Below are 23,507 nucleotides of genomic sequence, written 5' to 3'. Positions count from 1 at the left end.
CGTTACCCTTTTTCAGTACCAAATTCTGCACATCAAGAACTGGAAATATGGGACTGGTCTAAAATAAATTGAACATAAAACATACAGGGCTCCTGTACTGCTTGTGTTATTAATCTCATATTTAATGAAAAACTTAAGTTTAGCGATTATTGTTGCTGCAAAAATGACACCAGACTGCCACAGCACCTGAGAACACTGCTACAGAAGATACGTCCACCTTGCCACAGAATACAGTGGACCTTGTCCAGTGGCTTGCCTTGGCATATTGTTAACCTACATTTAAATTATGACATTATTTCAGTTACCAAAGAAAGATACACCAAGACTTCTGGCCACGTACAGCACATAATTCTGAAATTTCATTTTTTTGGTTGTTTTGTTTTAACCTAGATTATCTAGTCCATTAAGGTTTTAAACATCACATTTCCAAAATAGCCTCCAGGAAAACTATGGCACCAGGTCAAAGGTTTGTTTTTGTTTTTAAGTTAAAAAAAAGAGATGGGTGGCAGAGTGAGGGTTAATCTAACTTTCAGCTCACTGAAATGCAAATAGAAATATTAAAAGGCTCCGAACTCAGCCTGAATAACAGGGATGCTAGTACACTACCACCCTTACACCAACACAGTCTAGGACACTGAAGTATCTAACAAGATTACTCACCCAATTATTTAAAAAACAAACCAACCAGCAATGTTACTAAACAGCTCACTAAATATACAAAATTAGATTATCTAGGTACAGTTTATTGCAAAATCAGGAAGGAGACAGCAAACTAGAAGTTTGAGTCTTTCATTTCAGATTTTTATCACCTATTCACATTTCAGTCACTCACACATGCATATGCGTGTACACACATGCGCACACACACACTCTGTACACACTATTTCTGAAACATTTGAGAGTTCCCAGAGTCTTACAGGAAACCAACCAAACCTTGTAATATTTCAGTTTAAAAAGTTAAATTGAGGTCATTTACCACAGGACTATAAAATCCTCCTATAACACTTGAGAAAACAGTTAAATTTTGGGATTTGGCTTTCCAAAAACCATGCATAAAAGGAAAGCGTATAATTTCAATAGCTCTAACTACTTTAAATTTAACAAATTATTCTTCAGAAGTCTGTACAGAGTTATTAAGTTAATATAATTGTAAAAGTAGCCTAATGAATGCCTGTAGTAGCTATCTCAAATAAAAACTATTGCATTATAGTAAACACTGTTGATGGGCACCAAATATCTAAATTTCAACAGATCTAACAATTGTTTGCTTCTGGATTAACATTAAGTTCTAACGTTACATTAAAAAACAATTCTAACAATCCTTTTGAGCTGCTAGAGTTTCATAAAAAAAATCCCTTTCAAATTTTCAATAAATATGTCAACATTAAAAATCTAGTTAAGACATGCAAGACAATTTACATTACCAAGAACAATTCAAATTTTATAATAAAGGCAACTTGCATTCAAAATGAACTTTACCCTTATTTTATTCAAAGGGTAAACATGAATTAAACTCAGCTGTTTACTTGATTTACAAAAGTAACATGATTCAATATGAAAATAAGAAACTGTCTACAAATCTCTGACAGTAATAAATTGCAATATACAATGCATACAGGAGTTATACAGAGCAACAAACTCTTGTACAAAACAAAAATACTTTAATACCCTTAAAATCCAATTTTTTTAAAATTCATGAAAAAAGATTTGTCAGAATTCACACCTCCATTAGTCAAGCCTCAGGTAGCTACATTACAGCTATTTAATGTACAAAGAGACAACTCTCTCCTCTGTCATTTTAAACTAATGTCTCTTCTCACAAGTTGTACAGCTTTCTTGTCTCTCTTCCATTCCCAAATCCAAAGCCTTCTTCAAATCATGAGAACTGAATTTGTTGAACACCAGAGATCTAGAGAGGGGGGAAAAGAACATAAGCTTAGTTTCAAGTTTCCGTCCTCGGAAGCTGTATCACATTTAGTAATCTTTCAGGTCGTAGTGTCAGAAAATCATGACAAAGGTCTAAATATACAAGTTATTCTCATCTCTTTCAGACTGGGGGGTGCTGAAATAGGGCTTTGAATTTTAGCAACATAAGGAAGACCGTGGATGAGAGGATACTGTACCTGTTGATAAGATGTTGTATAAACCATAACATTTTGCTGCTGGCCATCTGTAGTTATTAAACCTGCTGGCAACTGGTTAGCTAAAAGAAAGAGCATTTTAGTTAAGGTAGTTAGACAAAACTGCAGGATACATAGAACCTTTTTAAAGTATATATCATCATTCACAACAGAAAGTTCAGTTATGGTCAGAGGGACTATGGCATAACCTTCCTCATCATATCTACTCCCTGAGTACTATAAACTCACATCTGTTTACTAACAAAAACAAGTTAGCTCCCATTAGCACAGCAGAGCTGAAACAGATTTTATTCTGCATCAAATCATTATCTGAAGTCAGCTTGCAAAATTTTTACTGCTGATGATGTATGAAGGCAAAAAACAGCTTTACTTTCCAATGTGAGGTGGACTTTACCATTCTGGCCACTTGAATTCTAAAAAAATGTGTTAGAGCACTGAGCACATAGTCCAAGACACAATGGGAGACTATCCCTGCCCTGACGGAGATGGGATTTGTTAGTGGAGAAAATGGGGCAGTGGTAAGGGTAATGGTAGCAATTAGAGCTGTGATGCAGGCTTGGATGGAATCGTGCAGTGCTCTGAAGGACATGACGAAGAGCTTGGACTTAACACACAGTGACCTACAGGAAGCCAGTGAAGTAAATAAAAAAGTTTTTGACTAGTAAACTGATTAAATGTGGTGTGGAAGTCAAGAGAATAAATGGAGAACCTGTTAGGTAAACATTATCGTAATTGTGGGTCTAAGCCCTGTGACAATCAAAGAGTAGAATTATTACAGAAGTCATTAGGAAACAAAAGGCTAAACATTCAGTTATAACTTTGATATTCTGCATTTGGAGAGAATAAGTGAGGGGCTGGTTTGGAAAGTCCAGCCATTTCTACATAAGGATAAGAGACAAAAACAGAACAACCCTAAATCAGTTTCCCATGTAAAAAAAGTTTAACCAAATGTTTGACAGAGCTGAACAGCTTACATTTGAGAGATTAAATTTGGTCTTTACCATATTTGGTTAAAAAAAACAACAACACACACACACACACAAAAAAACCAGACTTCATTGAATTAAGTTGTGCCCAAACTAAAAGTTACATGCAAAAGACACATCAAGTCTGAAGTTAAACTCTTCAGACAAGATAATCCTGCACATACATACGTGACTTGCAAAGCACACTTTTTTATAAGAGATAGTGGTTCTGTCTCCTAGTCCTGCCTCTGCTGGCTCCTAGCCAGGGGCCTCCTGCTCCCTGCCGAGTCCTACTATTCTCCTTCAAAACTGCCATTTTTAATGCTGGCATTAAATCACGTGTGAAGTAACTTTCCCAACCTCTCAAGCTTTGAATGTCCTGAAGCCTCCAGAGCCTGGGAAATTTGAAATATGATTGGTGAGCAGGTGTCAAGGCATTTCTTCAGCCTTCTGCTTCCAGATTAGGGAGCATCTCCCAGAGACTTGGGAAGTAGACATCAGATGCACACAGTTGACAGGTGTATCCTGTCTTCACACCAGTTCTTAAAGTGCTACACCAGTACTTCTAGTAAGCGCACAGACTAATGGTGCTGTTAGGAGCAAATGCTTCCTAGAAGCATAGGAACATTTCCTGTGAGTACTACATCAGTGCCTGCATAAAGGGCTCATTCATGCGGTTGAGTTAGCTTTCTTTCCTCCACCCATTTTTCTTTACATGAGTCCGTGGGAAATTACGTATGACCCCTGGGTCATCGAATCCAGTCCCCTGCTACTGCAAGCAACGGAGGTAGGATTAAAAATCCTAAAGTTTAGATCCAAACAATCAGGACCTGCAAGAGTTGAGGTTTCTATAGCAATGTTAAGTCATTGTGCACACAGTATTTTCTATTCCTGTTTACCTTGCTAAATGTATAGATATACACATTACTGTTTGTCTTTAAATGTATGACAGAAAATATACAGAAGGCACAAAATGGCTGAGTTAATGTTGCTGTTGGAAAGTTACCCTTTGCATTTGCTGACCTCTGATGTTAAACCGTGAATGTCAATGTTTCATTAACTGGGGGGGGTTTGCATTTTATTAAAATAACTTGTAAAATTCCACTGTAATGTCCTCATTTAAATTCTCGGAATCACGAGGCCTGCTGGAAACTATCTTTCTGGCCACAAGAGCCTCCACGGGTTTTTCTACATTCTGTCAGCCAAAATGGGATTGTATACGAGTGCAAAGTGCATCTCACTGCTTCAGCAGGTCACCACCTGCTCATCACTAACGCATTAGTTTATCACTATAGCTCATCACTAACGCATTAGTTTATCAATCATTTTAATAGAGGCATTTACCAGGTATTTTTAAACTGGTCTGACTCTTAAAAGTGGTGAGAGCTCTCCCTCAACTCCTCTGCAACCGCTTTACCACCACTACCCACAGGTGCTTAAAGCAAGAACAGAAGATTCCACTGTTATCAAGACCTTAGTTCCAAATTTTAAAAAAAATTGAGGGACCCCTATGAACCTTCAGGTCCCACTGCATGATATGGGGAAGTAAGCTACAATGGAGCCATAAAGGAAAAGAATAGTTTCACAAGATTCTTCCTCCCTCGACCACAGCTGCCTTTTTCCCCCCACGTCCACAAAGTCTGTGCATTCTATTTACAGCAAGAGAAAGTAAGTGTTTTCGAAGGACAGGAACCAGAGAGGTGCCTCAATTTCATTTTGGCAGACTCTATGGCTCCACTCCACAAAATGTGATTTACTTTCTTCCCTCCCATGCATTTTTGCAGGAAGATTGCATGTGGGCTTGAATGGTTAGCTACTATGGAAATAAGAAAACTTTAAAAACTATATTCTTTAAAATCTAATGAAAAATTACAGCACTAGTTCATGCTCTCACAGCACTTCACACTAGGACTAGAATTTAAACCCAGTGCCATTGGATATGATTACCAACTGCAAAGTTAATATCAAACGGATGATGAATACATTTCTGACCCTAGGCGCACAAAGCTTCCGTTGACTCCAATGAGTGCATCTAAGTGCAGGTTATCCTCAACACTTCCCAAATGAAAATTCTGATTTTAGATCCCACCCAGCTAGTCTGACCCAGGCTCAGTTACTAAGAAGAAAATTCTGATGATTAACATTTTCTCAAATCTGAAACCTTTGAGGATCTACAAAGAAAGTAGTAATGAGATCTGAATTAGCAATTTAAAAGGTTTACTTACTAAATGCTTCTTCTGTGAGCTCCTCACTAAGACCGTCTGCAGTTGTAACTGTTCCTCCAATCCCTTTCTCTCCTTTCATTGCCTTGAATGAAATACAGAAAATGTTTGCATTATAACAGTTACCTTAGATTGCTCATCATCCTAGTTTCCTAAAACTGCTAACAGAGCCTGTATGCAGTAATGAGAAGTGTGACACTAACATCCAAGGACTCCAATGATCATGTTTCTTTAAAATATTAATACACACAGTATGTGAGCTTCCAAAGAGTTGGTTTTAACATTTGCTATACTCCTTACATAAGAGATTTGTACAAAGTATAAAGACTGTATTTTTATAGGAGATCCTTCAAATTCTGCAGAAGTAAGAGTTCTGTGGTAACTCACAAGGAATAGTTAGGTCTACATCAAGGGTAGGCAACCTATGGTACGGGTGCCAAAGGCGGCACGCAAGCTGATTTTCAGTGGCACTCACACTGCCGGGTCCTGGCCACCTTATTTACTTTATATACAACAATAGTTTAGTTATATATTATAGACTTATAGAAAGAGACCTTCTAAAAATGTTAAAATGTATGACTTGCACATGAAACCTTAAATTAGAGTGAATAAATGAAGACTCAGGACACCACTTCTGAAAGGTTGCTGACCCCTGGTCTACATTTTGCACCTAGAATCCACAGCAGACTGCAGAATTCCAAGAGTACTCAAAATGTGGCGAACATATGCTGGTTACATAAGCTTATTTGTTGCACTTTATACATGGATATACACACTTTCTAGAACGGTTCTTGGGATATGAAGTGGGAAAGAGACAAGATGCAGTGTTGGGTTGTTCCACTAATTTGTATGCTATAGCTTTAATGCCTTTTCTAATAGCTGTGGGAAGTAATTATGTACAGTGCCAATGTCATACAATAGGAAGGTCACTTTTAAACCCAAGATATTGGATTTCTTCCCCATAGTATCCAACCAGAACCAGAACCTGAGGTCAGCATGATGAGTTAAGGCACCCAATGAACTGTGTGCTGTTTCATCAGACAGGCTTTTTGTGAAAACATCAAAGCAAGTACTAATGTAATGACAAACTGTCCATATGTTTAATGCAAAAAAAAAAAAAAAAGTTGAGGCAGTTTCCTTTGTATAGTACTCTGAAGACAACACTGGGAACATCATTTATAGCGGACAGGCAAAACCAGAGCCAACAAATCCAGATTTTAAATGCTAGCTCCATTAGCCTATTGACACAGTTGGTAGGGTAATCTATGTCACTGTAAAGAAGAGGTATGTTTGAAGCCAAACGGGCTTAAAAATTTTCTGAAGAGCTACTGCAACATACAAGCTAACCCAGCCTTCAGACAGTTCTACATGAACATATGGAAGAGGGTTAGAGTATGGGGTGTTCTGTATGCTGCATGGGTGTGCGGGAAGAATGGAGGGATGTTGAGGAGGGGAGAAGCAGCTTATTAGCTCAATGTTCCTATAACTTGTTTGGACAGACTCAGTTCTTGAGTCAATGTCTCATGCCACTGTCTCATAGGAAAACTCCCCATCCTTTGGCATAAACTGCCACAGAGGGATGGTGGGTGAAGGAATAGAATATACATTAATCTCTTCAGACCCACCCTCCCAAAGTGGAAAAAGGCAGAGGACAGCTCTATTTTGCATGAAACTTAGGTTGCTGGAAGGAAGGAAGGAAGGAAGAAAGAAAGAAAGTTCATGCTAAATTCTGAGAAGACTAGAGGATATGCTCAATCTTGAAGTATCTTCTGCAATAAGAAATGCAAATCTTAATGCCAAAACAGGGTATTGGAAAGTTCTTGACAACCAAAGCAAAATATGCTCAAACAAGCATGTAGTTGACAAGTTTTCATGTCACCAAAGTAATGTGTTAAAATATACCTTTCCCCTTCGCAAATTAGAAATGCAATCTGACAAAATGTAGTGGGCTAGCTCCTCAGCTGGTGTGAGTAAGTATAGCTCCATTGAATGCCACTGAGGATCTGGCTGAGTTCTTAACAGGAGCACAAAAACTGATTTTTACCATAATGTTTGAAAGGTTCTTCAAAAAAATCAGTTGAACAATTTAGTTACTTTGGAACAGCAAATTTGCCAATACTCTTAATTATGTTTTTAAGTGGTTTTTATCCCATGTCATGTTCTATTCTGATGTGTAACATCCATGTCTACATCAGAATAGAACATGACGTGGGATAAAAACCATCAGTCACTGGACAGAAGATTCTGGGGTATGGTGCAAACGAACAATTTCCAGCTGTATATGGAGATAATAAAAAGAGCCAACACTGAACACAGTAAGTTTGTCTAAACCTGTGTGGAAAGATAGGCTACCAACCTCTCTGAATTTTTGGAGATACAGCTTCAAAGGTTCAACATAACTATCAAATCCCAAGGTAGACATGGCAAAGAGAATATCCTCTCCATTGATAGTCTTTCGTTTCTCTTGATGACACCTCTCACTTGCTTCAGATGTTATAAAGCTGATGAATTCACTTACACACTCTTGCACACACTCCTTTGCATCTTTAGCAATCTGGTAAGAAAAACCATTACTAAAGTCACCTGAAGTTTGCTTAAGCTTCACCATGTTAATAAACTGCAAATTAAAGCTCTACTTACTAAGCCTGTTCCCAAAGCTCAGTTCAGAGATCTGATCCTGAAAGGTGCCGGCCAGCCACAAGTCCCCTTGACTTCACTGGAAGTTAGAGGTGCTGAGCCCCTCTCAGGATCAGGCTTGTGGGTTAAAGCTCTTAGGCTCACTAGTCCCAAGAGTCTTACAACATTACACTAAAAACCTGTAGTACTCCAATTCTTAGTAGCAGAATGATAAACTAGAAGATATGGGAATGTCCCCACAATAATTATATCCACAAGTAATATGCATATATCAACAAAACTGGTGTGCATATGCAAAACAGCCACTGGATGTCACCACTGTTCCAGGTAAAATGCAGATAAAATAGCATTTTAAATGGAGTAAGACTATTATGTTACTACTTCAGGTGACACTACAGACCTCTACAATTTCTGTAGTATTTCACAGCTGCATTCTGTACAAGCTGTTATACATGCACACAGTTTAGAGACACTAGTGGGTTCCATGCTTCCCTTTCTTCTCTTTGGATACAAGCCATTATATTCACAGTCAGATCTGAATTCGTAAGTTGTAAGTGTAAGTGAATCTCATGGTACTATAACCCTCTGGAAATGGAAACTAAGAAAGGTATGAAATTGGAGTTATCATGATGAATCTGACTGGACAGCACTTTATAATGTCTTGTGGGACAAAGCATCTTCATGAATTTCTATTCTCCTTTAATTTGCTCACTCTGCCATTGAGTCTGTATCTCAGGCCTTCCAGAGCTAAATTTCTGCAGCTCAGCCAGGGATATTTTATCCTAATCAGATTCATAACTAGTGCTTACTCAGTTTGCCCGGTAGCAAGCCTCTGTAGTGGTTTTTAATATTCTAAGTTTTCTAAACAAGCATTCAAGTGAATAAACAGATATGCTCCTGCCAAGAATAAATTGGGCGAGTCAAAGTTTTTATCCCGTTAAAAATAAATTAGGTGATTTAGAATAGCAGAGGGGTGCTACAGCAGAGTATTTAGGAAAGTAAATAAGCAAGAATCCACTGAAGGATTATCCTTATTTGATGCTTGTTAATATGTGACAAATCTATTCCAGCTGGAATATGAAGAAGGAACCTTTGTATCTTAGAGTAATAGCAATCTTTATTCAGAACCCCATATTCTCTCTGACATAATTTTTGAGCATTTAGACACTTAGGGCCAGCAGCTCCCATTGTGATATTTATGGCCAGATTTTCAAGACAGCTTAGCACTCAATGTGCCAACGTCTTTTGAAAACCTGACCTCAACTGTGGGTGCTGAGCACTTTTGAAAATCTGGTGTAAAGAAAAGATTAATGAATATAACAATCTTACACTGGAACACTCAGGGGTTTTGAAAGCATCCATGACTACCATGGCTTGCCTATGCCAGGTTATATTTTAATGCCTTGCTAGCTGTCTGATTATTTTGTAAGCTGTACAGACGAAAAGGAAAGTTTCTGCAGCAAGACAAGAGCAGTAAGCAATACTCCAAATCCTATGTAATATTAGATAGGACTCAGACGGCAATAACTGTTTGGTTAAGATAAGTAGCTTACAGGATTCCAATTCTTAATCAAATCTCAAGTCTGCAGAATTGGAGAACAAGCTCTCACAAGCCTTCTCATATCTCGTACTTCTAGTAAGGCCAGAAATTAAAGCCATTAGAACAGCCTATCTTATGGCATTTTGGCATCTTGCTTCTGGAAATACAGAAGTTCAAAGATGAAAAACTAGATTTTTCCTCAGATTGAGAAGGAAGTTCTTATTTCATCCAAACTGGCTCACTCATTCCAATTTCCCTGCACTCCAATCAAAAAAAGTAAAAACAAACAAACAAATAAATAAAAATAAAATAAAAAAGAAAAGAAATCTCTTTCCTACAAGTTTAACAGTTCTTAATATTTGATTGCCATCATGCCTGACAACTTTTATGAGTGAACGTCTGGTGGCTATTTTGAGAACATTTTGTCTATGTAAAGCATTGTAGACACTAGATAAACACAAAACCAACTTTGGACCCGGCTACTTCAGTAATTTACATTTGTCATACATTTTAGCAATCTCATTAGCCTGTTTAAGTGTGTCCACACTGGGGTTTGCACCAGTTTAAATTGATTTAGAAACCTGCTTCAACCTTTGTGTTTAGATAAGGTCTAAGCAAGCCAGCTCAAATATTAGCCTCTATTTTTGACCAAATAAGTCCGCTCTTATGTGGCAGATATGTATAATCTGCGTGTCTAAAAAAATACTACCAAACATCACAGCTATAGACTCCATAATATGGATGAATAATAAGTAGTTTATATTTTTTATGCAAAAGAGCAGTTTTAATCTTTTAATTGTTGGATTCCTGTTAACTCAAATATAGTTCAAAATAAATTTTGGGAAACCTGGCCAAAAAAAATTGCTCTCAAAGAGCAAGCGTGCAGTTTCAGCAACTGAAGATAGAGATGTTGTACTGGAACCCAAGTTTGCCTAACCAAAGAATGAATGTAATACATGAATCTGTTCTCATTAGCAGAACAGCCCCGTTGGATTTAGCCATGGATATTACCTTTCCTGTCTGGGGTATGGCATTTTTCATTATCCTTGCCACATTTGCAATTGGAAGATATATATCTTGTTCTCTAAAACTCTCTTTTGAGCCATTTGTGTCTTCATGATCATTCATACTGTCCTCCGTGTCTAGCAAAATAAAGAAAAGTTAGTATTGGGTGCATTTGTCAAGCACCTTCTATCATCTTACCTGTATTCTACTTATTAATCCAGGACTATTAACATTCCAAACCTCTGATCAACTTCAAATAGCTGCCATTAAAAAAAGCTTGCCACAGAAGTGTTCCTTCTTATCATCCCCTAAAAGTGAAATTTCAAACCCCATCCGCAACAGCAAAAGAAAATGATACTGGTCTGAAATAGATGACTAGCAATATTCAATGAGGTTTAAGATTTAACAAGAGTTGAAATGGGAGATTCCCAACTTCCAAGTGAGTACCACACTTGCTTACAGCTCTGAAAGGTCCAGAATTCTTAAAAAGAAACACATGCTCCCATGACATTGTGGTGCCTAGGAAAGTTGTTTTCTATCACACCTCACCAATATGTATTCTTTTTATAGATTACACATGGACACATCCAATAGTGTTCTTCTGGATACCAGCTTCACAAACACTAAGATTTAATTTGTTTGTTGAACAATGTTATAAATTTATTATTATTTTTTTTTTAAAAAGAGACATTCCTCTTCCAGCAAAGAGGCAAGCAACATCCTTTGATATTTAAACACACACCACCCCGTTACAGGTCAACGTAGAGCATGTTTGTGTGGATTACTTCCTTTTCCCAGAACACTAGATTGCTTTCAAAGGGGCCCCGATGCTAACATTGAAAGTTGCAAACCCATTTTCAAATTGATCAAAACTGAATTGCATGCAGGGAGTCATTATGAATGCAGATAAATACCAATGCTTAGCTTCATGAACGATGGAGAATTAATGGAAGAGCTAGACAAGAAGTGACAGGGCATTAGAATACTTAATAGTACTATGCTAAGACAGACAAACTTCCACTTTAACTGGTAGGTTTCTTACCATCATGAGGCTGTATTACAAAGTGACTACCACCAATGTAATCTCCAGCAATTCCTAACTGAGAAGCATCTGTTGTAGAACTGTCACCGTCCATCTATAACAAAACAAATCAATCATGTACTCCAGTATACCACAAATGCTACTGCTTAGCAGTAGATTAATTTAAGTTACCTTGAAAGTAAGGGGCCAAATTCAGCCCTGGCATAAACAAGCACTTTCTCATTAAAAAACAGTGTCCATTGCTCTTCAATTAAGGCTGAATTTGACCTGAGATGTTTTGGCTTCAGTAGCTCGTTCACATTTAAACGTATAGGAAGGTACTTTTAACTGTGTGGGCTGAAGTTTTCCATGTTTGGCCTCTGCCTCAGGCTGAGCTTCTGGAGGAAAGCTTCAGCAAAAACTCTGCAACCATTTGAGAATGAGAATAGGGAAACAGGTAATTTTGCCAATTTTTAAAAAGGAATTCTAAAGCAGTGGTTCTCTATCCTTTGAACTCAGGACCCATTTTTAAATCTTTATGGCCTGTCATGACCCAGTAAATAGTTTTAGTGCAAAAACCATCTGGCTTACTAAAACATTTCTTACTAACAATATATAGTATATATATTAAGTACTAAATAACTACACTCTGTATACCACAGCAGTAGCTCCTGTCCTGCAGGGCTATCTGGACTCAGCTCCCTGCTCTGGCTATTGCAATCTCTGGGATTGCAGTGCTATTCAGGTCTAGCCAGGCCAAATTTGTGAATGGTGCAAAGGATCACAGCACCACTTGCTCAAATTTGGCCTGGCTGGCCCGTCATCATGGTGGAGGGGCAGCTGGGGCAAATCTGAGCGATGCTGTGGCCCTTCATACCAGGTCGCAACACTCAGTGCTAGGACCTGAGCTCAGCTGGCCCCACAGGACCAGAGCTGTAGGATGCACCCCTGCAGGGTGAGAGCAGGGCAAAAATCTGCAACTGCCTACCCCAGTACCTCTCACCCTCTTCCTCTCCCCAGAAGCAGGACCCGGCCCCCTTGCCATCCTTTGACACATACTGGCAACCCAGTTTTGGGCTGCAACCCACTGGTTGAGAAACCCTGTAAAGCCTCATTGGTATGGAGCAAGAACTCAAAATTTGATTGGGAGTTAGTCCTGGGGCTACAGAGGTGTCTTTTGCTGTGCCCATGAAAATACATCCAGATTTGGCCAAGTCACATTGAAAATTGCCATTTCCTTATAATTTTCTGGATGCTCTGTCTGCACCCTGTATGCTTCTTGGTCTCAATGACTCTCTGGCTTAATTCTGAAGCAGACACATACCAGCAGCTCTGGGTTGTATGCAGACCAAATGGTTTCACATTAATTTCTGTCATGAGCTTACCAAATAAAGTAACTGAAATTTCTGCAAATTCAGAAGCGCCTTTCATTCTGTTTGTTGTAACGGTTTGATTTTTCTGCAGAACTATTTTTAAATTGAGTTTTTGATGATTTTTCAATTTGGGGGGGGGAAAAAACAAACCAAAACAATAACCCATCATGGAATTAAACTTTGCCTGAGCAACACTGGTGATTCCCTCTCCCCGCAGACAACATGCCAAAACTGAAAAAACGATTTCTCAAAACAAGCAGAAAGTCTTTTCACTTAAAGTTTCCATCAGAAGCTTTTTTAAAAAAATGAAACATTTTGAAACTGTTTTCATGAAAAAAATGCTCTTTGCATAAAAGGCTGAATTTCAATGAAAAATTCATTTGAAAAAATGTCAAGCAGTTCTGGCTGTTAGTATGTGCTAGCAGCCATGACAGTAAGATTACATCTGTAATATGACTTACACTGCAAACAATGTATGGTAATTTTAATCAGTATTAATAAAAATGTATGAAATTCTAAAATTTAATTTGGCATTATTTCAAGAAATCCACTTTAGTAGAGTGCACAGGTGGTCAATTGAGTAACACTGGTGTACTAGGACTTCTCCATTGCTTTCATTGTAGGGAAGCAGAAACACTCATCTGTCATTACCTTGTTATTGAGGAATAGCTGAGTTCCAGGCAACCATTTTAGATAAAGTGTGATAGCTGGAATGCTGTCTATCATATTCACTTAAAAATTAATTCCAGTTATTTAATGTTCAGCAAGATACATGCTATATCACCATTTCCATATCTGGAAATTAAAGTAAATGTTTCCTACCTTCAGGAGTTGAATTATCCTTGTTTGTTGTGGTTTTTTGTGTTGTTTCTTGTTTAATCTTACGTAGTCATTGGCTAACAAAAACCCAACCATTCACATCTGGATTTCTCCTTAATGAGAGAATGAAAAGCAGTCTTACACCTGATCCTACAGAGGGATCCACCTCATGGATCTTTATGACCACAGAAAGGGTTTTCTTCAAGTGCATATTCTATACCAGATTGAGTACTCATCTTACTGCAACCACCAGCAATATTGCAGATACTTGGTTGCTATCACTAGTGAGAGTTATCAGGATGAAAATGTTTGAGACCTGTCTACATCAGCAGCTTAGAACAGGTCAAACTGCACCAGTGCTGGCTGTTACAGTAACAGGGGAGCTAGTATATCTACTGTGGATGAATCCAAGGTGAACCGAAGAAGCAACCTTGTAACTACGTTGATAGGAATTACAAGATTAATAATGTTGCTAGTTTAACCACATGAAGGTTGTGTCTATCACAACCTGGCCGAGTCCCTCTCTGGGCAGACAACATTCTGTTGTGAGTGAACACAACTACTGGATACCACAGGTTTCTAAGCAATTTGGGTCTGGACAGTGACTGGTTACTGTTCCTAGCCCTGGGTCTTTAGACACTCCAAGGTGAAGGTACTTGTCTGACACCTCTCTTGGGCACCTAGCCCCCACAGTCCAGTCACCTCACACCCCAGCCCACCTGAGCCTCAGGTGCTTATATATGCTCCCTCAGAGTTCCACCACAGTGTGTTAACCCTTTCCAAGACAATGTGACAGGCAAGCAAGGACTACAGGCTTAGTAAAGGAATTTCTTAACCACAGACACTTTACTCTTAAAAATCACTTGAGTTACAGATCTTTGAAAAATAACAGTCCTGAATACATTCCCCGGTCTGATCTCATTCCTCCTGCGACTCCTGGATTTGATCAGCATCCTTAGGCTGGGCAGCCCTTCTTGCCTCTTCTCTCCTTAGCCTGGTCTTCTTGAATGTGGCACTAGTCTGACATCCCCCGCCCCTTTCACAGACAGCATTCCCTCTTGAATAAAGTCTCTGACCCCTTTGGCCATGTGCCTAGGTTGAGGATCATCAGCCACTTTTCCAGCTAGGCTTCTGTGTAGAGTTCATTGTTCTTCTGGATGGGCTGGTTGTTGAAGATTGCTCTGTGCCATCTTCACTGACAGTCATTCAATTTGTGTCAAGCCTGTACTACAAACATTGATGCTCTAGTCCACAGAAGAGGATGCAATACCACATGAAGGTCAAACTCCAAAGTGAAGATAACAATAAAAAGTGGAGTCCCTGAAAAGTGGAATTCACATAAAACAAGATGGAGTTTATGATGACAGACTCTTCTCCCCCTCCCCCCCATCTGCACAGGGGAATTTTAGGTGGAAAAATCCCCACCTTACTCTTGCTACCACCTGTAAGACCCCACTTGTGGTAATGATGCAAGCATTAATATATAGCGAGGGCACCAGACAGCCATCAACATTTGAGGCAGTGTTGCCTAACCCTGCTCAGAACAAGTCACAGTAGGTAAAATGTCAGTGCCTATATGAGTGATTTTACTGATTATAGGATTGGTACAACTGACTTTTGGTAGCAATGGGGGGGAAATTTCTGGGGAAAAATCCAAGCGTAGATAAGACCCAAGAAGATAATTTATTCCATTGGTTGGAACTGGTGGAATTTGGACTTTTAAATTAGATGTTCTACCTAAAGACATCAAGAGTGCTTCTCAAAGTTTTCTCACTTCAATAGAAAAATGATAAAGAATATTCCTTGTTCATGGATGAATTTTTATGCTTAGGGTCTTCACTTTTATAAGAGTTAGATGAACAGCAGACATAGGCTCTCAAATTTTCCCTCATAGTTCAACTGGGACTTTCATTATCCTGTCTTAATCCATTCCTAAACCTTTCTGGAGTAAACACTATTTGTTTTATGGTTTTGAGGTGTAGAGGGAAAGAAATAAACTAAATTTCAATTGTTGCTTAAGCCATCTGGATCCAGGTATCCAGAGAAGAGATACCACACTAACATGACACCCTACTAATGTTTCTTTAGGTTCTGTTCCTGACATTAACATGAACCTGTTTAAAGATGGTTGTTACTAACAGTTCGATCACAGTGGATAGTCAGAATAAAATACTGGAGTTTTAAATTCAGACTTGTTTAAAATTAACATTTAAATTTACAATAATCTGTCATTGGGGTTAAGATCACCATAAATGTTTACTTAACACGCTCAAAGTCAGCTCAGTACAAGGCTCATATTCTATATAGCATGACCTGATTTATGCAACAATAAAGCACTGTGGTACACAGCTATGTTAATTGGCTACAAAATAATTCAAAAGCATCCAGTTTTAAACTGAAATTATTCTAAAAATGCACCAAAGTTCAATGTACCAGAGAAATGCCCCCAGCATACAGTAATCTGACTCATTGACAAAGTGTGGGGGAGAAGGGCAGTGACTCCTGTCAGACTGACACTTCTGGTAACAACAATGCAACTACGCCATTGCTGCAAGTGGGTGCTAATTTTCAGAACATCAATAAGCCTCTAGAAGGAGAACTAGACCTTGGTTAATAATTTCAAGAGTGCCTATGCAAGTTAGGAGCCTATATCCCACTTTCAAAGATTACTTATGCATTTAAATTCTTTTTGAAAATGGGACTTGGCATCTTTGAAAGCTCTGTCCTGACTTCAAGGACTCAAATCCTGCACAAGGGGAATTCTACTGTGTTCCTACCGAGGTGGGATTATATGATATCCTTTTTAATAAAAAGGAGTGTATTTCCCTGTTTGCGTGGTCACATAATGGCATCATACATGGAGCCTCAAACACACTGAATTAGTATAAGAGGGGTAGCCGTGTTAGTCTGCATCCACAAAAACAACAAGGAGTCTGGTGGCACCTTAAAGACTTAAATTTATTTGGGCATAAGCTTTCGTGGGTACAAAAACCACTTCTTCACATTTGAAATGGGTTTTTTACCCACGAAAGCTCATGCCCAAATAAATTTGTTAAGTCTTTAAGGTGCCACCGGACTCCTCGTTGAATTAGTATAATGGATTGCATACCTATGCAATAAAAATACAGCTACATTCTACATTTCTAGAGCCTGTTTGAAAAATGACTTGAAAAGACAGACTGGCTTGGACAGCAACACAAGCAAATGGAGCGAGCACAAATAAAGATAATATGGGGTAATGTATCAAATTGCGAGTCATGAATTGGGAATTTGAAGTGGTCAGGTTAGTTCCATTCTGATTTGAGATTGTCAATGATTTGGAAGTAAACAGCACAGTAATTTGCATGTAAATAGTCAGGGATGTATTGCAAACACCACTGAAGACAGAAATATTGCAAAGAGATCTTGAGGAGTTAGAAATAGCAGGAATTACAGTGAAATTGCTGGGGAAAATGGAGATTAAAACACCTGGAGAAGACAATTCAAGAAAAAGGAGGAAGGCAGGCATTCAGAATTGTACTAAATGAGACTCAAGGGTAATAGTGGACAGCAAATTAGTTTAGATGTGAACTTACAGTATCATACTGCATTAAAAAAATGAGGTTCTGGGCTGCACATAAAGATGTTCTGGAGCAGTATGCATTATTTCCTGGTCAGCAATGCCTTGTTGAGACTGCACCTAGAATATACTAAACTCAGTTCAGAACACCTCAATATCATAAAAACTTAAATGGGATATAGGATTTACTTGAAAGGAAAGAGTAAGGAATATTTGTGGCTTGGCTCAGTGACAACTATGGAAGGACACAAGCCTACAAGCTTTTGAGAAGTGTGAATACCAAGGAGAGGAGAGGAAATTTAGCACAGTACAATAAAAGATGCATAACTAAGAATAACAGGAAATGAAAAATTTGCCTTAAAAACAGGGAAAACTTCCTAGCAGTGTGATTTGTAAGACTGGAATGATCTCCCACAGGAAGTTAAGCAACAGGCCTTGTATGACATTTAAAACTAAACTAGAAAAAAATAAAATAAACAATGTAGGCAATAATCCTGCACTGGCAGGGAAGGGACTAGAATAAGTTTGTTGAGCTTTCTTTATCCTTTTCAGTTGCTGCACTTGATTTAACCCAAATCCTGAGGTTTCCCCTTTATCTTTATTCATTGTATTTTGAAAATCCTAGAGTCTTAGGCTTGGTCTACACTTGCCCCCCAAGTCGAAGTAAGGTACGCAAATTCAGCTACGTGAATAACGTAGCTGAATTCGACATACCTTACTTCGAACTTACCGCGGTTCAGACGCGGTCCACACGCGGCAGGCAGGCTCCCCGTCGACTCCGCAGTACTCCTCTCGTTGAGCTGGAGTACCGCAGTCGACGGCGAGCACTTCCTGGTTCGATTTATCGCGTCCAGACCAGACGCGATAAATCGAACTCGGAACTTCGATCCCCAGCCGCCGAACTAGCGGCTGGGTGTAGACGTACCCTTAGTAATATAACCACTAGCCAAGAGCTTGAATAGTCCACTCAATCAATTTAGAATAAGAAACTTTGCCTAACAAGCATGTGCATGGGATGGGGAGAGAGGACATTATTCCATCAATTTCTACAGAATTACTTTATTAAAATGTTTAAAGTCTTTATACATTTGCAGCTTGTGAATGGATGCCCTGTGTTCTTCCTGCATCTGAAGCATCTCTATTCACTTTCATGCTCAATGCCTTCCCTAACAGCTGTAGAGTGACATTAACTAGATCGGACAGTTTCACTGCTGCTATTCAGCATCTAGGCCAGAGGTGGGCAAAGTACAGCCCGCGGGCCACATCCGGCCCACGGGACCATCCTGCCTGGCCCTTGAGCTCCCAGCCAGGGAGGCTAGCCCCCGGCCCCTCCCCCACTGTCCCCAGTCCCCTGCAGCCACGCCGCTGCGCAGGCAGCTCTCTGGGCGGAGGGGTCGTGCGTTCCTGCCGAGCAGAGCTGCAGTGTGTCTGGCTCCAGCCAGGTGGTGCGACTGCCAGACATGCTGCTAGACATGCTGCTCTGAGCGGCATGGTAAGGGGGCCGGGGGTTGGATAAGGGGCGGGAGTCCCGGGGGGCCTGTCAAGGGGCAGGGGTGTGGATAGGGATTGGGGCAGTCAGGGGACAGGGAGCAAGGGGGGGCTGGATAGGCGGTGGGGTACCGGGGGGCAGTTAGGGGCAGGAGTCCCAGGAGGGGGCGGTTAGGGGACAAGGAGCAGGGTGGGGGTTGGATGGGTCAGGAGTTCTGAGGGGGGCAGTCAGGGGGCGGGAAGTGAGAGGGGTCGGGGGCCAGGCTGTTTGGGGAGGCACAGCCTTCCCTACCTGGCCCTCCATACAGTTTTGCAACCCCAATGTGGCCCTAGGGCCAAGAAGTATGCCCGCCCCCGATCTAGGCTGTAAAAGATTCCCTTCATGTAGGCTCATCCACATTATACATAAAAAGTGTTATAACAGAAGCCCCTTATGCCAATTAACTTTTACACTAGCATGGTTACAGTTGCAGTATGGACAGGCCCTAACAACAGAAATTTTTTGTTGTTGTTGAAACAGACACTAAACTGAGTGGCTTGGTATGAGAGTGGTGGGGGACACCAGGAAGAATTGGGCACAGTTTCTGTGATTTCTCTTGTGGGTTTTGGGATTTTTTTGGTGGGGGGAGGGAGGGAGAGGGAGTATGGGGGGAGAAGAGATGTGAACTGGAAAGAATCAGAGCTTATACAGGCTATTTAAGAAAGTTTGTGCAGTTCCACTACTTTTCCAGAGACTGAAACAGATAAACAGTGCTGAAGAGGAGGCTGCACCAGCAGCTCTCGGTCCCATCTATTCCATCAGCACAAGCACCGACACACAGTTTGAAATGTTTTAAAGACATTCAATTAATATTTTAATAACTGTCCTAGTACCTTTACTTAAATAAAAATATCCTTCATTTTGTACTGTGATCCATTATTTTTGGCTCCCCCCCCCCCCCACAGATTAGTTACAATTTTAAGTCAGGGCAGTGGCTATTTGTCCTTCCTTTATCATATTTAAAAATATTTCACACACTTATGAAAAATAATTTCTTCACCTCAAGCAAAGAGCAAGTAGAATTTTACAAGACTAATTCAGGAGAGTTTTATTTTCAGCCAATACTAGATACTCTAACATGCTGATCTATTCAGTTTAATTCTAACAATGTGGCTTATACATTTTGATGAACTCTATTTAGTAAATAAATAACTTTCACCTATTTTTACTTGGCACTAATCCTAAGAAGACAGACACTTTCTAAATAACAGTTACAAAAGGTAATTAAAAATAAAAAGTCTGAATAATGCAATAACCTCATTGTTTAATCACAGAAAGAGTTCAGATCTGATATCCAACAATTAATTTTAAGATTAAATAAAAATTAGATTAGCAATTTTATCCATTTTTAAATCCTGATTAAAACAGTTAAATTGTCTTGACTAAAGTCAGAGATTAAAGCTATTTCTATACTATAGCTCACATCTTAGTAGAGTGTAATGGACCACTGTCCTCTTGCCAGCCACAGCTGTGTAGAACAACTTCCCCTATCCACAATCACACACAGTCTCCTCTCCCACTAGCAATCGCATATCATTTATGTGGCAGCTACTGAAAATTATTTATACTGAAGGGTAATACCAGGATTTTATTATTTATTTTTAGCTTCTTTTAGTCTAGTTAGCAGCTCAAAATGCCAGCAGCCAATACTGCATAACCAGCCAGCTCTCTCCAGACCATCAACAAGTGGTTGATATACCATCTTGGGAATTAATGATTTAGGATCAGACCACCCTGGATTTTCCTGAGCATTACAAATAGTATTTTTCCTAACATGTCAAAACAGATGCAATACAGACTATACAGAACGGATAATCTATTATATAGCAGAGTTTGGCTGGCACAGTGAAAAAGTGTACACACTGTTCAGGAAATTCATTCTAACAGCTGCACATGAACACAGTTCTTGCACATATAACAACAACTATACTGTGGGTAGTACCCCAAGCTGCTCCTTCCATTTTGCCTTTTGACTACTGCTTCTTTTGTCAGAAAAGGCATAAGTAAGCAAGCTTACAATTTTTTTTTTTTTAAAAAGCAACATTTTGCATCCCAATTAACTTTTTAAAATATGTTTTCCTGTCAGCAAGGCAAAGGTCATTATGAATAAAATGATAAGACATTCAAGGATGAAGGGTAGCCTTAATTTATGATACAGTCTTGTAATCTATGACTGAATATACCAGAATACCCCAAAGAATCAATACAACCCTTCCAATCCCACAGCCTTCTAAGACTCCTACACTAAATCTTATTTACAGAAGCAAGGACTTGCATTTAAGTGAGACTTGGCCACAAAAAAGGGAAGTAGTAGAATCTGATTAAATTTCTTTGCAGTTTTACACTTTTGGAGTGGCCTACGAAATGTACAAGCTTGAAGAGTCACATACAGTACTAGTCTTTGATATGTTACTGGAACTTTACGTTTGTTTTCTTTTCCAAGTTATTCTTAGGCAGTCTACAGCACTCTGCTCTCTGTGTCAACAGCCTGGATTTTGTTTCAAGATGGCAGCAAAGGCTAGCACATAAAAGGAGCTAAAGACAGGGGTAATGCACCTAAAATTTTAAGTGTGTAAAACAATTTACAGCTGATTATTAAAATGGAATGTTGTAGCCATGTTGGTCCCAGGCTATTAGAGAGCACTTTTGAACTTACACAGAGCAAGAGCAGAAGAAGAGCTCTGTGTAAACTTGAGCACTTGTCTCTCTCACCAACAGAAGTTGGTCCAATAAAATATATTACCTCACCCACCTTGTGTCTCTATTAAAATGGAAATGTTTTCAGATTTAGGTTACTAGTCACCATTTGTTACTAGTTACTTTTGCACTTCACTCAGACTTGTCAGCCTAATAAATTTCACTTCCCTCTTCTTATGCACTTGAAAACAGCTGTGCCTGAGTTACAAACACAAAAGGAAAATCTGTACATTTAAATAAGCTTTGTGAATTAAACTTCAGCCAAAATCCCCTAAACCAAGATCAAACCTGCTTCACCAGACACCCTTTCTTGTCTATTGGTTGAAGTTCACATCAAGTTTCTAAACACCTAGGAAAGATTATTTTTATCAGCCTGTTCAGAAGCCTAGCTGTGATTTCAGTATTAACTGTAGCTGCTGGAAGGCACAGCTATGGGAAGGGAGAGTCCCCTCTCCCCATCACTTACTTTCTCGTCCTGAGGGGAAGGTTTACCCACAGACTCAAGATACACAACTCTCAGACAAAATGATGGTATGTTTAAAAAAAAAAAAAAAAAGCAAGCGAGACTGAAATCCATTATTTCCTCTCTAAAACTGAAGTGCCACTGCCTACCCACTATGGAATCTGATGCTCCTGCCTGGTTACTCAGATCCTCTCACCACATCCTGGTGTTTTAGGGCCTCACCCTACGCTCCTTACTCATGCTGATCACTTTCAAGGGATTGTTGCCTGTGAGAGGACTGCAAGGTTAGCTCCTGGGTGCCCATGTAGAGGAGACTAGTTGTCCTAGCTCTGACCCCAGGATCACCGAGATGCTGCACCACGCGCCCCGCCATCCTCCTAACCCACAGACAGGCACAAAGTCGGAACTGCGGGGGGAGATGGAAGACGGGGAGCAGCTGTGGCCGCACCAGGGGCTCGGACTTCCCGCACGCTCAGCAGAGGTGGCCGGGACTGCCTAGGGTGGGCAGAAAAGGTCGCCCCTTCCCCGCCTAAAATCCCACAAGGGGCCCCCAAACCGCAGAGACCCAACTCGAACCGTTACAGGGCGGGGGACGGCGCAAAGGGGACACGACCGGGGTTTGACCTGGGGGGGGGTTCCCCGTTCCCGCCCCGCTGCTGGGCACCGCGGCCAGGGCCGAGGGGATCCCGGAGGCGGGCAAAGGGGCATCGCGGCTCCCAGCCCCCGCTGTGACCGGGACGGCACAGGGGCCCTCCCCCGTGTGTGGCCGGGCGCGGGGCAGGGGCCGCCCGGGGAGCCGCGCTCCCGCCGCCCGGGCCCACAAAATGGAGCCAGAGCAGCGGCCGCGGTGCCCCCAAAAGCCCAGGCCAGCGGGAAGGGGGAGGGCGCTTCGGTCCCATCTCCGCCCGCCCGTCCCTGCCGGCTCCGTCCCCGCCCGTCCCGGCTCCGGCCGCACAAAGAGGCGAGCGGGCGCTGGCGGGGCCCGGGCTCCTCTCCCCACTTCCTGGTCCCCTCGGCGGCGGCGCGGCGGCAGCGCCGGAGCCCGGGGAGGGAGACGGACATTTCATTCGAGCCTGCAGTGGAACCGGTTACCAATCATTGGCCGGAGCCAGGCACAAACCTCCAGTGCGGCCCTGGTTGGCTCCCTCCGCAAATCGGCTGTTTGGTTGGACAGAAAATGGCTGCGAAGGAACCAGTCCCAGCGCGGAGCCCCGCTTCCCGCAGCCGGCCTGCCCTCCCTCCGCGCCGCCTCCCCTCCAGCCCCGCCACACTCGGCTCTTCCCGCCGCGCGGACTCCCTCCCGCCGCCTTCGCCTTCGCCTTTATACGCGGGGCCAGAGCCGGGGGCAGGTTGTTGCTCCCTCAGACACACTGACCCCACCTCAGACAGGGGGTCGCTCTGATAGGGGGTTTCAGTTGGGGGCGGTGGGGTAGACCCTGTACAGCTCTCCCCACCACCATTTACACACAGATGCGGGGGTTTCTCTGATAGCGGGTTTCATTGGGGGCAGTGGGGGTAGACCCCGTGCAGCTCTCTC

General features: G+C 41.0%; 1 protein-coding gene across 6 annotated transcripts; it reads right to left on the bottom strand.

The window, feature by feature from the left end:
• Positions 1 to 374: 374 nt before the first annotated feature.
• Positions 375 to 23,175, bottom strand: NFYB (nuclear transcription factor Y subunit beta). Of its 6 annotated transcripts, XM_065400224.1 has the most exons (8): positions 23,091 to 23,175; positions 13,727 to 13,836; positions 11,553 to 11,646; positions 10,517 to 10,647; positions 7,685 to 7,882; positions 5,332 to 5,413; positions 2,124 to 2,203; positions 375 to 1,909 (listed from the first exon to the last, which is right to left on the bottom strand). In XM_065400224.1, exons 2-8 carry the CDS (start codon positions 13,817 to 13,819, stop codon positions 1,877 to 1,879), a joined length of 711 nt encoding a protein of 236 aa, XP_065256296.1. In that variant the 5' UTR covers positions 13,820 to 13,836; positions 23,091 to 23,175; the 3' UTR covers positions 375 to 1,876. The 6 variants fall into 6 exon arrangements, with proteins under 6 accessions (XP_065256296.1, XP_065256329.1, XP_065256314.1 ...); XM_065400257.1 differs by lacking the exon at positions 7,685 to 7,882; XM_065400242.1 differs by lacking the exon at positions 13,727 to 13,836 and having other exon boundaries at positions 23,091 to 23,173.
• Positions 23,176 to 23,507: the final 332 nt, after the last annotated feature.

Source organism: Emys orbicularis, chromosome 1, assembly GCF_028017835.1.
Source record: "Emys orbicularis isolate rEmyOrb1 chromosome 1, rEmyOrb1.hap1, whole genome shotgun sequence".
Taxonomy (NCBI): Eukaryota; Metazoa; Chordata; order Testudines; family Emydidae; genus Emys; species Emys orbicularis.
The sequence above is the reverse complement of the archived record's forward strand: the minus strand, read 5'-3'. Positions and strand labels throughout refer to the sequence as shown.